The 14,707-nt window shown below is 45.0% G+C and overlaps 1 protein-coding gene across 3 annotated transcripts in view; it reads right to left on the bottom strand.

Moving 5' to 3' along the window:
• Positions 1-14,707, bottom strand: part of NAIP (NLR family apoptosis inhibitory protein) — an 85,590-nt gene that overhangs the window by 36,590 nt on the left and 34,293 nt on the right. For all 3 annotated transcript variants that reach the window (XM_033928796.1, XM_033928884.1, XM_033928723.1), the window contains one exon: positions 6,128-6,191. In XM_033928796.1, the coding sequence (XP_033784687.1) occupies positions 6,128-6,191 (64 nt within the window). The remainder of the gene's footprint in view (positions 1-6,127; positions 6,192-14,707) is intronic.

The raw sequence follows: 14,707 nt of genomic DNA, 5'->3' as shown, positions 1-14,707 counted from the left end.
TCTTCGTCAGGTCTTCTTGTTTTATTTCTCTTCTCTACTGTACTTTCTGCCCCAGCATCCCTTTCCTTGGCACTGACAGGAGGCAAACAGCAGTTTCAGGACCCATCAACTATGCCCTGGGTAAGCACGCTGGGGCCCTTTTACTAAAGGCTGGCGAGACTACTGCTGGAAGTCTCAGTAGCCATTTTTACTGGAGAGAAAGAATGGGCAGGAACAAATGGTTGTTACGGTCACATTTAAGTTAAAGAATTTTCTAAACAAGAAATCTATGAGAAAGATTTCAAATACATGTTGGGAGAGGCAGCACATTTTAAAATCTCCTGAAGAAGATCTGGTGTGGATTGAAATGTCCGGATAGAAGAGAGCGTCGGGAGTTTGCATTGCAGACCAGCGCTGATTGTGGCAGGATCCACTAAAGATAAGTGTTGCCTTTCTTAACAGAGATATTTAGCTTTATATAGAGTGGAAGGGATTAGTGTTCAGGTATTATTATATATATTTTTTATAAATATGTTGAGGGATTGGAAAGAGGAGTGAGCATAAATGATTATGGAACCAATGGTACAGGATGTGGACTTGAAATGATGTATAGATCATAAGAGATCCTATGATCTGATTTTCCAGTATACTACGATATGCTCACTCTCCAGTATAAGTGCAGGGCTCAAGTGCTATTGTCGAAGTTTTTTGTTTAAGAACAGTATTTTGTTGAGAGTATCAATTCTTAAACTTTTTGCATCTATAAGGAGGCATTGAGAATTTTTGGTGATAGGAAATTGTTTAATCACCTTTTGCCCAATTTGTTCTATTAAAGTTTTGATTTGGGTTGGATGTTGTTCCGAGGCTTGATCTTGTGGTAACAGTTACCAGTCGGTTTTTCCGATCGCTAAAGTCCCCCTCTTTTTTTTTTTTTTTTTTTTGAATAGCCAAGTGATGTTAGTGCATCAATTGCTTGGCTACTTTGCATAGGGTTTTAGCTAATTTGCAAGGCCGGATCGTAAAATGGGCGATTGAGGGAAAAAACATGTGGTGGGTTGTTTTGTGCATCGGGTCAGTAAAAGCGATCGTCACTAAAGCTGTGAAAACAGGTTTAGCGATGATCGCTGACTTTAGTGCACCTAGTCCTAATTCTAGAGTTTAATTACTTGAGTGAATAAATATTTTCTCCAGTTTGTTTTAAATCTACTACTTAGTATTCATTTATTTACTGCCTTTTCATGAAGAGATTCACCCAAAGTGGTTTTACAATAATAATTAGGTACTCTTAAATATTAACCCTCTCTGTCCTATGAGTGTGGTGAATAAATTTTGCATTGGAGTTCTGGACCTCTATCCTGATCTACCGTTTGTGTGATATCTGGGACGATGGAGGGCCTAAGTGGCTTGCTCAGTCACAAGGAACAGGCTGGGATTGAGCTTGCATCCTCAGGGTGCTGAGGCAGCAGCTCTAACCACTAAGACCCCGAGACCTAGTATATTTGGAAAGAGTAAACAAGTGATTCACATCTACCCGTTCCACTCCACTCAGTATTTTCTAGACCTCTATCATATGTCCCCTGAGCTGGCTCATGTCCAGGCTGAAGAGCCTTAGCTGCTTTAGCTTTCCTCATAAGAAAGTTGTCCCATCCCTTTGATTGTTTTCGCTAGCCTTCTCTGTACCTTTTCGAATTCTGCTATATCTTCTATGAGATGGGTTAACCAGAACTGCACACAGTATTCAAAGTGCTGCCGCACCATGGAGCGACACAAAGACATTATAACATTCTTATCTTTGTTTTCCATTCTTTTCCTGATAATTCCATTCGTTTCCTATTAATTCTTAACTTTATATTTGCTTTCTTAGCCGCCATCGCATACTAAGCAGAGGGTTTCAGTACATCCACCGCATGCCCTGGATTGGTAGCATGAAATGTTGCTATTATTTGGGTTTCTGCCAGGTACTGTGACCTGGACTAGCCACTGTTGGAAAAAGGAGCCTGGCTATATGGACTATTGGTCTGACACCTAGATCCTTTATCTGTGCAGTGACTCCCAACGTGGAATCCTGCATCACGTAGCTATGGTTCAGGTTCCTCTTGCCCACATGCATCACTTTATATTTGCTCACATTTAACATCATCTGCCATTTTGATTCCCAGTCTTACAAGATCCTCTTGCAATTTTTCACAATCCTCTTGCGATTTAACAACTTTGTGTCATCAGCAAATGTAATTATCTCACTAGTTACTCCCATCTCTAGATCATTGATAAACATGTTAAAAAGCAACAGTCCCAACACAGGCCCTTGGGAAGCTCCACTATTTACCCTTCTTCATTGAGAATATTGACCAGTTAATCCTGCTCTCTGTTTTCTATGTTTTTTAACCAGTTCTTAATTCTTTTTTTTTTTTTAATTCTTTATTCATTTTTAAACATACAATAACATATCCATATGTTAAAACAAATTAATCATAAATATATCACTTAATAATCATCAAGAGTACAAATAATATGCTATTATCACCCACCCTTCCCACTATATAATCAAATACATTGTACCATATATAACAATTGAAACTGTAAATTTAAGGGAAAAGATGTCATCTAATCAGTACAATATTTTGTTAATGGCTCCCATACATCTAGAAATTTCCTAAAACACCCTCTCTGTATTGCAATAAATCTTTCCATTTTATATATATGACATAGAGAATTCCACCAAAAATTATAATTTAGTCTATTCCAGTTCTTCCAGTTCTAAGTAATTTGTTGAATGGCAACCCCAGTCATTATAAGTAACAATTTGTTATTATTTGAAGAAATCTGACTTTTTGCTCTCATTGCCATACCAAACAGCACTGGATTATCTAATAATTAATTTGGTCCCAAATTGATTTCCAAAAAGTCATAACAAATGGACAATAGAATAATAAATGATCTAAAGTCTCTGCTTCAAGATGACAGTGCCAACATTTATTAGACTTAGAGCTATCCAATTTTTGTAACCGAACAGGAGTCCATAATGCTCTATGTAACAGAAAAAAACATGTTTGTCTCATAGATGCTGACACAGTACATCTCATCCTCTAAGTCCAAATTTGTGTCCATTGAGTTCTTAATTCTTAAGAGGACTTCACCTCCTATTCCATGACTTTCTAATTTCCTTAGAAGTCATTAGTCAGCTTCTTTTTTTTTTAAGTTCAATAATTTTTATTAAGTATTTTAAAGGATACAAGAATCATTTAAAGTACATAGAAACAAAATAAAGCTTTCTGTATATAAAATATATAAATCTATGTTTAACTGTATAGGAGCAAAGGCTCCAATTATTAAAAATGTATGTAAAGGATATATAAGATAAAGATGAGAGAGAGCAGTAAAGAAAAAGGAAAGAAAAATGAAAGAGAGAAGAGAGGAGAAGAAAAGGATAACAGGAGTGTCTAAGAAGATGAGCGTACATAGGAATCTAAGAATGACCATGGAGATTTGTTGTATTTCAAGTTCATGCAGGTTCGGAATGTAACTCTCTTCTCATATGCGTAGGATTCAAATCTATGATACATACTCAGAGAGTTCCACCAAAAGGTATAATCTAATAGCGAGGGTGATTTCCAATTTTTTAGAATGTGCATGAGGGCAGTCACCAACATGGTATCAATGAGTTTGGGTGGACAATTTGATTGTGTGAAACATGGGTGTTGAGAGCGAAGGATTACAATGTCTATAGAGATTTCTTCTGAGCAGTTAGTAATAGATTGTATGGTGTTCCAGACGTAGGTCCAAAAAGAGCGGACTAGAGTACAATGAAATAACATATGATCAAGAGTTCCTTCCTCTTTCAAACAGTTCCAGCAAACAGAGTCTTGCTTTAAGTTAGCTTTCCACATGCGAAGTGGGGTCCATATTGCCTGCCACATAAGGAAGTACATTGATTGTGATACTCTAGAAGATAAGAGCGGGCGATTTGTTGATGACCAGAAAAGCTCCCAATCAATGTCAGAAAGCGGAGTGGTAAGTATAGCGTCCCAGTGCTTCATAGAGTGAGGTGAAAAAGTGAAGGAGTGATCTCTTAAAATATTGTAGAAGGATGATATCGCCTTGCCTTTTAATAGAGACAGAGAAGACCAGTTGTAAATAGTATTTTTGGAAGTCATATAGTCAAATCGTATATGTAAAGACGGCAACACTCCAGTGAGAGAACGCCATTGTGAATAAGTAGAAGGAGGCAGCGAGTATGTAGAGCACAGTATATCGAATGGAATTAACGAGTTGAGGGTAGACAATTGATGGACAAACCATATACCTGCCCGCTGCCACCTTTTCCATGATAGAGATTTGTCGTGATTTTGAATTTTGGGATTGTTCCAAAGGGACATGAGTGGACTAACCTTAACTGAGATTTCAGTCAATGTATCTATAAGATAAAGAGCATGCTGCGTTGCACCCAATAAAGAGTATCTCTTTAAGTGCCTTGGTATTGACACCGTTAGTAAGCATGAGATGTGTAAAGGCGTACATAAAAAACATTCCATTTCAAACCAGGCAGGAAGATCTTGAGTGGGAAGATTTTGAATGGAGGAGTTAGTGAGCCAGTAAGCTCCATATTTGGCTAATGAAGCAATATAATAGTGATAGAAATCAGGAAAGTTGAGACCACCGTTGATCTTAGAGGCTTTCAATTTGGCGAGAGCAATTCGAGGTTTTTTCTTGTTCCAAATGAATTCAGATATTTTCATATTTAGCCAATGAAATAATGATTTCCGGCATAACAGAGGGAGCATAGAAAGGATATAATTAATTTGAGGGGCCAGAGTCATTTTGATGGATGCAATTCTACCCCACCAGGATAGAAAGAGTGGAGTCCATCGAGATGTAGTGTTTAGAACTAGATTTTTGACTTTAGATATATTAAGATCTTGAGCATGAACCGAATCTTTATGTATTAAAATCCCCAAGTATTTCACAGCTTCATGTGACCATGAGAAAGGAAAATGAGCCAAATCTGATGGAAGTATATTATCATTTAAAGGGAAGATCTCTGATTTCTCCCAATTAACAGAGTATCCTGAAAGGAGGGAGTATTGAGTGATAATATGAATAAGATTGGGAAGGGAGAGTAAAGGGTCTCTCAGAAAAAGTAAAACATCATCAGCATAAGCTGCTAATTTGAAATCTCGATCAGAGGAGGGAATACCTTTAATTGAGGGACTTTGTCGTATAGCTGAAAGGAGTGGCTCTAACACTAAATTAAATAGCAATGGTGAGAGAGGACAGCCTTGTCGAGTACCTCTATGGAGGGGAAATTTATTGGATAAAGAGTTGTTAATCCTAATACGAGCTGTGGGTTGATGATATAGCGTTTTTATCCAGTTTGTAAAAAATGGGCCAAAATTATACCACTTCAGGACACGGAAAAGGAAAGGCCACTCCACTCGGTCAAAGGCTTTTTCAGCATCAATAGCTAGGCCTATTACAGGGTCTGACATTGTTTTAGCATGAGCGTTAATATAGTGAAATAGGCGCAGGTTGTCTCCTATATATCTTTGTTTAATGAACCCTGTTTGATCTTTATGTATAAGCAGTGGGATTATTTTGGTAAGTCTTAATGCAAGTAATTTTGCCATTATCTTGTAGTCTAAATTGAGGAGAGAGATGGGGCGAAAGTTTTTAACTAAAGTGTCATCTCTGTCAGGTTTAGGGATTACTACAATGGTGGCCTCAGTGAAATTGAATTGCTTGTCCGGAGTGGAGTGGAGGAAGTCATAATATTTAAGGAGATGAGGAGCTAGTAGGGTGCGAAATTGCTTAAAGAATTCGTTCGTGAAGCCGTCTGGGCCAGGGGCTTTCCCAGCAGGTAAGGAAGATATGGCAGTTTCGATTTCTAATATAGTTATTGGAGAATCAAGTTCCAATTTAACAGATTCTGGAATGGTCGGATGAGTTAAGGAGGTAAGAAATGAGTCTATATCTGCTTCAGGAGTGGTAGATTCAGATTGGTATAAAGAAGTATAGAATTTTTCAAATTGAGAGGAAATTAGAGATCTGGTTTTGACTAATTGACCTGATGGATTCTGAATAGCCGTTATATGTAGTCATTAGTCAGCTTCTGAAAAGAAAAATATTTGAAGATTAGAAAGACTATACTTACCACCACACACAGAACGAATGCTGCATTTACTTTCAGACTCTGCTGCACAATATACCGGTACTTCCTAAAAAAAAAACCCAACAACACACTTCAACTGTTGGAATAATTGTCTTTTTCATACAATACATACATATTTCACAAGTTTTTAATGCACTACAAGGTAGAAAATCTGAAATATCAGACAATGGGGATTTGAGGAGGTGATTAATATATGAAACTACAGACCCTTACTTTTTCCTCAAAAAAACACTGTAAAGTGTATTAACCTTCTCAGCTAAAATAATTATGACTATAGGATCAAAGATAAAATGAAGTAAAAGAAGGTAACAATGTGGAAAGTAAGAGTGCTTAATCTGCTAAGAAACAGTTCTTGAACCAAAGCTGAAGGTAATAAACAAGAAACAAAGACAAATGCATAAACTATTTCTTTTGTAAAAATTTTTATTAAGTTTTCCAAATAACTATCAACTTACATTTCAATGCAACCAACTCCGCCCCCTCGCATATTCTACCATGCAGCCAGAGACAACTGGTCTCACAAACTGGACTAGCAAACTGTCAGACCATAAGCCCTAGTGCCCGATTCTACCAGTCTTTGAGTGTCCCACATTTTATGAAATTGTAAAAATTGTTCATGTTGCATATCCTCAGGTATGGAGCTTTGCTTCCACGCTATTGCTAATATGATCTTGCTAGCTGTAAAAAGATAAGCTTCAAGCTTGTGGGTTTCTAGCTTGACTCCAACACCCCTTCAGGGTATTGGCACTTGTGCAATTTGGAACACAATATCTAGAATATATGCCCAATTAAATCTTACTTGTGAAGGGCCCACCAGATGTGAAAGACATCCACCATACTCTTGCCAGCACTGTCCCGATCCAACTGTATATATAATTTTATGTGGTGAATACATTTTGCAATGGAGTTTTGGATCTCTATTATGATCTACTGTATTTTGTATCCTGAATCTTATGGATTGGCTGCCTGTACGTTTTCTTGGCCGATCCAACTTTATACATTTGATATATCCACATAGATTTATAATACCATCTGTACAATATCTTATATCTGTTTTCAATCATATTACTAGCCAATTATACCTTTAAAAGCCTCTTAAATTCTTTCTAGCATTGTTGTATACTATAAGAGGTGTGCAGATCTTTATCCCAGAAGGTAATATCGAGGTCTTAAACTGTAAGAAAGCTTTACAAAGTCTTGAGATACATCCCCTTCCACCCCCTCCTTGTCGTGCTCTTTCTAGCAGTTTCTTCAAGATTCAGGTTACCGCTAGCTCTTCTCTGTATATAATTTCATTAAATGTCTATAGTGAAATTCCTCTCTTATGGTTAACCCATGGAGAGGAAAACGGTGACTGAGTTTAAAGAAGCATGGGATGAACACAGAGGATCTAGAATCAGAAAATAATATTAAAATTAAATATTGAACTAAGGCCAGTACTGGGCAGACTTGCATGGTCTGTGTCTGTATATGGCCGTTTGGGGGTGGATGGGCTGGAGAGGGCTTCAATGGCTGGGAGGGTGTAGATGGGCTAGAGTAGGTTTTGACAGAGATTTCGGCAGTTGGAACCCAAGCACAGTACTGGGTAGAGCTTTGGATTCTTGCCCAGAAATAGCTAAAAAGAAAAAATTTAAAAAATTTAAATTGAATCAGGTTGGGCAGACTGGATGGACAATTCGGGTCTTTATCTGCCGTCATCTACTATATTACTATGTTCCTGAATGTCTGCAAAAGATAGGATTCATCGTGCTCCCAGATTACTTCATGTAGCACGGAGAAGACTTTTGAACTTCTAATTTCTTTGTTGAGGCCCATCTGGGGTGGTTGGGGTGTTATATAAAACCATGGGTCAGTTTGAACGCCTTTTATATAAGATACATTGGGGCCCTTTTACTAAGGCGTGCTAGCCTTTTTAGCGCACGCTAAACGCTAATGCGTGCTAATGCGTCCATTAGATCCTATGGATGCGTTAGCACGCTTTAGTGTTTAGCGTGCGCTAAATCGGTTATCACAACTTAGTAAAAGGACTAAATCGTTACATAGCATTCTAGTTGTTGTATTCCTTTTGGTTTAACCAATATAAATAAATACACATAAAAGTTTTAGAGCCCTAACAAGCTCAGATAAAGTACTTTCTGTTTCTAAATCACTTCAAATGCTTTAAAGACCTATATTTTCCTACTTTAAAAAGACAATAGAATTTGGATAAAAACTACGTTGGAAGAAACAATGAAGGTTAATAAAAAAGCACAGTTACTTACCGTAACAGGTGTTATCCAGGGACAGCAGGCATATATTCTCACATATGGGTGACGTCATCTACGGAGTCCCAGCGTGGACAGCTTTTCAAGCAAACTTGATTGAAGTTTCAAGTTTGCTATGCTGCACCACGCATGTGCATGCCTTCTTGCCCACTAGAGGGCGCATCCCCACCTCGTGGTCCTCAGTTCCATAGCCAGCAAAGAAGCCATCCCCGGGGAGGAGGGCGGGTTGTGAGAATATATGCCTGCTGTCCCTGGATAACACCTGTTACGGTAAGTAACTGTGCTTTATCCCAGGACAAGCAGGCATGATATTCTCACATGTGGGTGACCTCCAAGCCAACCAAAAAAGGGCAGGTGGGAGGATGGCAATTTAGGAAAACAGATTTCGCAAAACTGACTGGCCAAACCGGCCGTCACTCCTGGATAGCGTATCCAGGCAGTAGTGGGAGGTGAAAGTATGAACCGAAGACCAAGTGGCAGCCTTGCAGATGTCCTCCATTGGAGTAGACCGGAGGAAAGCAACAGAAGCTGCCATCGCTCGGACCTTATGTCCCGTGACCCGACCATGCCTGAGCGTAGCAAAAAGAAATACAAGCAGCCAACCAGTTGGACAAGGTGCGCTTGGAAACAGGACGTCCCAACCGATTAGGATCAAAGGACAAAAATAATTGAGGAACCTTCCGATGAGACTTGGTGCGTTGAAGATAAAAAGCCAATGCCCTCTTACAGTCAAGCGTGTGAAGCGCCGCCTCCCCCGGATGAGAGTGGGGCTTCGGAAAAAACACTGGAAGAACAATGGACTGATTGAGGTGGAAATCAGACACAACCTTAGGTAAAAATTTAGGATGGGTGCGAAGAACCACCTTGTCATGATGGAACACAGTAAAGGGCGGGTCCGCAACCAAAGCCTGCAGCTCACTAATCCGACGAGCGGACGTGAGCGCAAGCAAAAAGATCACCTTCCAAGTGAGAAACTTAAGAAGAGACTTGTCAATAGGCTCAAAAGGAGGTTTCATCAGCTGAGCCAAGACCACATTAAGATCCCAAACCACAGGAGGAGGTTTCAGAGGAGGATTAACATTCCCTAGACCCCTCATGAAACGAACCACCAGAGGATGAAGAGAGAGAGATCGCCCCTCTAGATGTCGATGGAAAGCTGCGATAGCACTGAGATGCACCCGAATGGAAGTCATCTTTAGCCCAGACTTGGACAAATGCAACAAATATTCCAGAACCGAGGACACCAGAACCGAACTCGGATCCAGATGGTGCGAGGAACACCAGGATGAAAATCTGGTCCATTTCTGGGAATAACAAAGCCGAGTCGAGACCTTGCGCGAGGCTTCTAACACCTCCCTGACCGACTGAGAAACAGAAACCGAAGTTAGGAGGAAAGGAACCAAGCCGCCAGATGTAAGGACTGAAGATTGGGATGCAACAGTGAACCCCGACTCTGAGACAGCAGAGAGGGAAAGACAGGCAGAAGCAGAGGCTCCCTGACACTGAATTGAAGGAGCAGGGAGAACCAGTGCTGACGAGGCCAACGAGGCGCAATGAGAATCATAGTGGCTCTGGATGACTTGAGATGAACCAACGTCCTCAAGATCAGAGGGAAAGGCGGAAACGCATAAAGGAACCTCCCTCCCCAGTCGAGAAGGAAGGCATCGGCCTCGAGACGGTCCAGGGAGTACATCCGAGAACAATAGAGGGGCAGTTTGTGAGTCTCCGGGGAGGCAAACAGATCCACCTGAGGAGTCCCCCAGTGGTCGAAGACCTCGCGCAGAACTCGGAAGTTTAGCGACCACTCGTGTGGCTGGAGAAGACGACTGAGTTTGTCGGCCAGACAATTCTGCTCCCCCTGAATGTAAACCGCCCGCAGGAAGATGTTCTGGGAGACCGCCCATTCCCAAAGGCGCAGAGCTTCCCGGCACAGGGACCACGAGCCCGTCCCCCCTTGCTTGTTTACATAATACATTGCCATTTGGTTGTCCGTCCGCACGAGTACTACCTGATCGTGCAGCAGGTGGCAGAACGCTCGAGCAGCCAGAAAAATGGCACGAAGCTCCAACACATTGATGTGACAAAGACGGTCCTCTGCCGACCATAGACCTTGAGTCCACAGACCGTCGAGATGAGCCCCCCACGCGTACTCCGAAGAGTCCGTGGTCAGGACCTTGCGATGCGGAGGGACGAGAAAGAGCAAACCCCCGGAAAGATTGGAAGAGTTGGTCCACCAACGGAGCGAGCGTCTCAAGGAAGGAGTCACTGTTACAGGCAAGGAGAGTGGGTCCCGATCTTGACGCCACTGGGAGGCCAAGGTCCACTGAGGGAGTGTCAGGTGCAATCGGGCGAACGGAGTGACATGAACCGTCGACGCCATATGGCCAAGCAGAATCATCAGACGATGCGCTGAGACGGAGCGCTGCAGCGAAATTTGACGGCACAGTCGAAGCAGAGCCTCCAACCTTGGAGGGGGGAGGAACGCCGAAGGCGAACCGTGTCCAGCACGGCCCCGATAAACTGAAGGAATTGAGCAGGGCACAGCTGCCATTTGGGAAAGTTCACTTCGAACCCCAGACTTTGAAGGAAAATGATAGTCTGTTGGGTCGCTGAGATAACCCCCTCCCTGGACGATGCCTTGATCAGCCAATCGTCCAGGTAAGGAAAGACCTGTAGCCCCTGAGACCTCAGGGCAGCCGCGACTACCACCATACACTTCGTGAAGACTTGAGGCGACAACGCCAGTCCGAAAGGAAGGACCCGATACTGAAGGTGCAACTCCCCCACCTGGAACCGTAAGAACTTGCGGAAGGCGGGATGCACCGGAACATGAGTGTACGCTTCCTTCAAGTCCAGGGAGCACATCCAATCCCTCTCCTCCAACAGAGGGTAGAGAACCGGAAGCGACAACATACGGAACTTCTCTCGGACCAGGAACTTGTTGAGCTTCCGGAGGTCCAAAATGGGGCGTAAGTCCCCGGTCTTCTTTGGGACCAAAAAGTAACGGGAGTAAAACCCCCGCCCCCGTTGGTTTGGGGGGACCGGCTCCACCGCCCGAAGGCTCAACAAGGCCCTGGCCTCCGAGAGGAGAAGAGGAAGCTGGGCTCGACTGGAAAGAGAGGTCCCTGGCGGTTGTTCCGGTGGCGAGGCCGAGAAGTTCAGCGAGTAACCCTCGGAGATGAGACGGAGCACCCAAGCGTCTGACGTGATCATAGCCCAGGCCAAATAAAAGGCCCGCAGCCGGCCCCCGATGGGCAGGGGGTCCGGCGAGAGTGCGGAGGGGGCCCGCCCCCATCCACTCGTCACGTCAAAAAGACGGCGCTGGCTTAGACGCCCCTTGCGCCTGGGGTTTAGGTTGGCCCCCTCTGCCCTGCTGCGGGGGGCGCCGGGGCGGAGGCCTAGAGAATGCTGGCGTCGACTTTTGAGGGTATCGCCGCGGTGGAGGTTGAAATGGCTTCTGTGGCGGTACCCGTGGCTTAGGACGGACCAAGGAGGCGATGGAGCGCTCATGTTCGGACAGGCGTTTGGTCGCCGCCTCCAAGGACTCATCGAACAATTCCGATCCAACACATGGCAGATTGGCCAGGCGCTCCTGCAAGTTCGGGTCCATATCAACCGTTCGGAGCCATGCAAGACGGCGCATCGCTACTGCAAAGGCGGAGACTCTGGAGGCCAACTCAAATGCGTCATAAACAGCATGAAAAAGGTATAGACGCAGTTGTGACAAGTCGGCCATAAATTTGCCAAAGTCCCCCTTATGGGAATCCGGCATGACCCCATGATAACGGGGTAACGCCTTCACCATCTGCCTCAGATAAGATGAAAAAGTGAAAGCATAATTTAGGACCCTGGCCGCCATCATGGAATTGGAATAGAGGCGGCGACCAAACTTGTCCAGGGTCTGCCCTTCCCGCCCGGGAGGGACCGCAGCCGAGACCCTAGAAGGCTGGGACTTCTTTAACGCCGTCTCCACCAGCAACGACTGGTGAGACAGTTGTGCTTTCTCGAAGCCCTTGCATGGAATGGTACGGAACTTCGACTCCATTTTAGATGGCACCGCCTGTAAGAGGGGAGTCCAAGTTCCTCAGGAAAGTCTGATGGAGGACTTTATTAAGAAGCAGACGAGGAGTCTCCCTTGGGGGAGAAGGTAAATCTTGCTCCTCCAAAAACTCCTTGGTGTATTGAGAACCGGACACCAGATCAAGGTCCAAGGCCCTCCCCAAATCAAGCACAAATCTCGAAAAGGAGGAGGGCTTGGAAGGCGGGGAGGGAGATTGAGAGGCTCGCGTCGCCAAAAAGGAAGGGGAAGCCTCACGGGAATACCGAGGTTCCCTACTAGACCCCGAGCCCCACGAGGCCGCCCCGAGCGACCTCGACGGGGTCGGGGACCGTCTATGCCCCGAGGAACCCCTATGGGAAGTCCCCTGGGAATGAGGCACCGAGGCCTGCCCCTTCCGCTTCGGCGAGGAGTCTCTCGATAACCCTCCCTCGGAGGAACGGAACAACCTCGGATTATCGAGGCGGAGTTCTGAGACACGCAGCGTCTCAGCCCCAGTCGGCGAGGAGCGACCGCGCCTCTGAGGAGACCCCCGAGGACACTTGGGCTTCCTCGCCCGGCGCTTCGCCTGAGGCCGACCCGAGGGCGAGGAGCCCCGGGAAGACCTCGACGAGGAAGAAGTGGAAGAGATCCTCCGAACTCTCCGCACCTTATCCCGAGGCCGCACACTCCGCTCCGGCTGGTCGACCGAGGTCAAGGGCAAGGTAGGGGTCGAGGCCGGAGCCACCCCGGGGGCCGAAGTCGAGGGCACCGAGACCGAGGCCGCTGAAGCTGGGGCACTCGAGGCCGAAGCCAGCTGCAGATGCGCGAGGGCGCGGGACAGCTCCGAGGCAATGAGGGCACGGAGCAAGTCCTGAAAAACTGGAACCCCCATCATGGCCGGTAGATCCACGGCCGGCGGGTGCTCCCTCGAGGGCGACCTCGGTCTCAAGTATTCCCGCGGGGCACCCGACTTCGACGCTCGGGGCGGGGCCGAAGACGACCCACCCGCCCCCGTCGAGGAACCCGAGGGTGGCTTCTTCGAAGGTGGAACTGAGGAAGGAAGCGAGGACTTACCCCCCGTCGACTTCGAAGTCGAGGACGCCGGCTTCGACGAAGCAGGATGTCTCGGCGAGGTTGAGGGAGTCGAGGCCGAGGTCAAGGCCGGGGCCGAAGCCGAGGCCAACGTCGAGGCCTGCGCCGCAGGGTCCACAGCAAAGAGCTCCGCCATTCTGGCACGACGGCGGCGGAGAGCTCTTGGCTGAAAAGTCGAGCACCGAGGACAGGAATCGGTGGGGTGCTCGGGACCCAGGCAAAGTAAGCACCACCGGTGGGGAACGGTAATTGAAAGTAGCCGATCGCACCGGGTGCACTTTTTAAAGCCCGTCAAAGGACGGGACATGAAATCGAAAAACGGCCGGGAACGTAACGAGGTCCCGCGGCCGCGGCTACAGGGAGCCCCCGGAGCCGAACGAAAAAATCCTTTTTTTTTTTGACGATTACCGAACACACGAACGAATAAAAAAATAAAGCAAGCACAGTGACCGAGAAAAAACGACTCAGACGCGGTGTTAGAAGGCAAAAAAGTAGAGAGCACAAATTCCACAGGGCTTCTGGCTCCGCGGAAAAAACTGAACTGAGGACCACGAGGTAGGGATGCGCCCTCTAGTGGGCAAGAAGGCATGCACATGCGTGGTGCAGCATAGCAAACTTGAAACTTCAATCAAGTTTGCTTGAAAAGCTGTCCGCGCTGGGGCTCCGTAGATGACGTCACCCACATGTGAGAATATCATGCCTGCTTGTCCTGGGATAAATCCTTATTACTAAAGATTACAGAGTTGTGTGAGCAATGGAATCCTTTGCATATATCTTGGTGGTGGAGAGTTCAAACAGTAAAGATGATGATTTTGCCTATAGTTTGTTACCAAATGAGTATGTTACCAGTTTATTTTCAAGAGTCCTTTTACAAAAAATTAAATAATATTCTAACTAAATTTGTTTGGCTTGGGAAAAAACCAAGAATTGCTTTAGTATCATTGCAAAAACCAATTGTGGAGGGTGGGGTAAATTTTCCAAACTTTTATAGGTACCATCAAGCCTATATATTGCGTCAAGGTATGTTTTGGATCCTCCCTGAGTTTATAGATCATCAACCAGATTGGTTATATCTGGAACGGAAATTGGTGTCCCCTATGAGACTTCCACATGTATTAAGTATCAGATTTCATAAATATGCTAAGGACAACATAATTTTATTGGATA

The sequence above is a fragment of the Geotrypetes seraphini genome, chromosome 1 (genome assembly GCF_902459505.1).
Source record: "Geotrypetes seraphini chromosome 1, aGeoSer1.1, whole genome shotgun sequence".
NCBI classification, from domain to species: domain Eukaryota; kingdom Metazoa; phylum Chordata; class Amphibia; order Gymnophiona; family Dermophiidae; genus Geotrypetes; species Geotrypetes seraphini.
The sequence above is the reverse complement of the archived record's forward strand: the minus strand, read 5'-3'. Positions and strand labels throughout refer to the sequence as shown.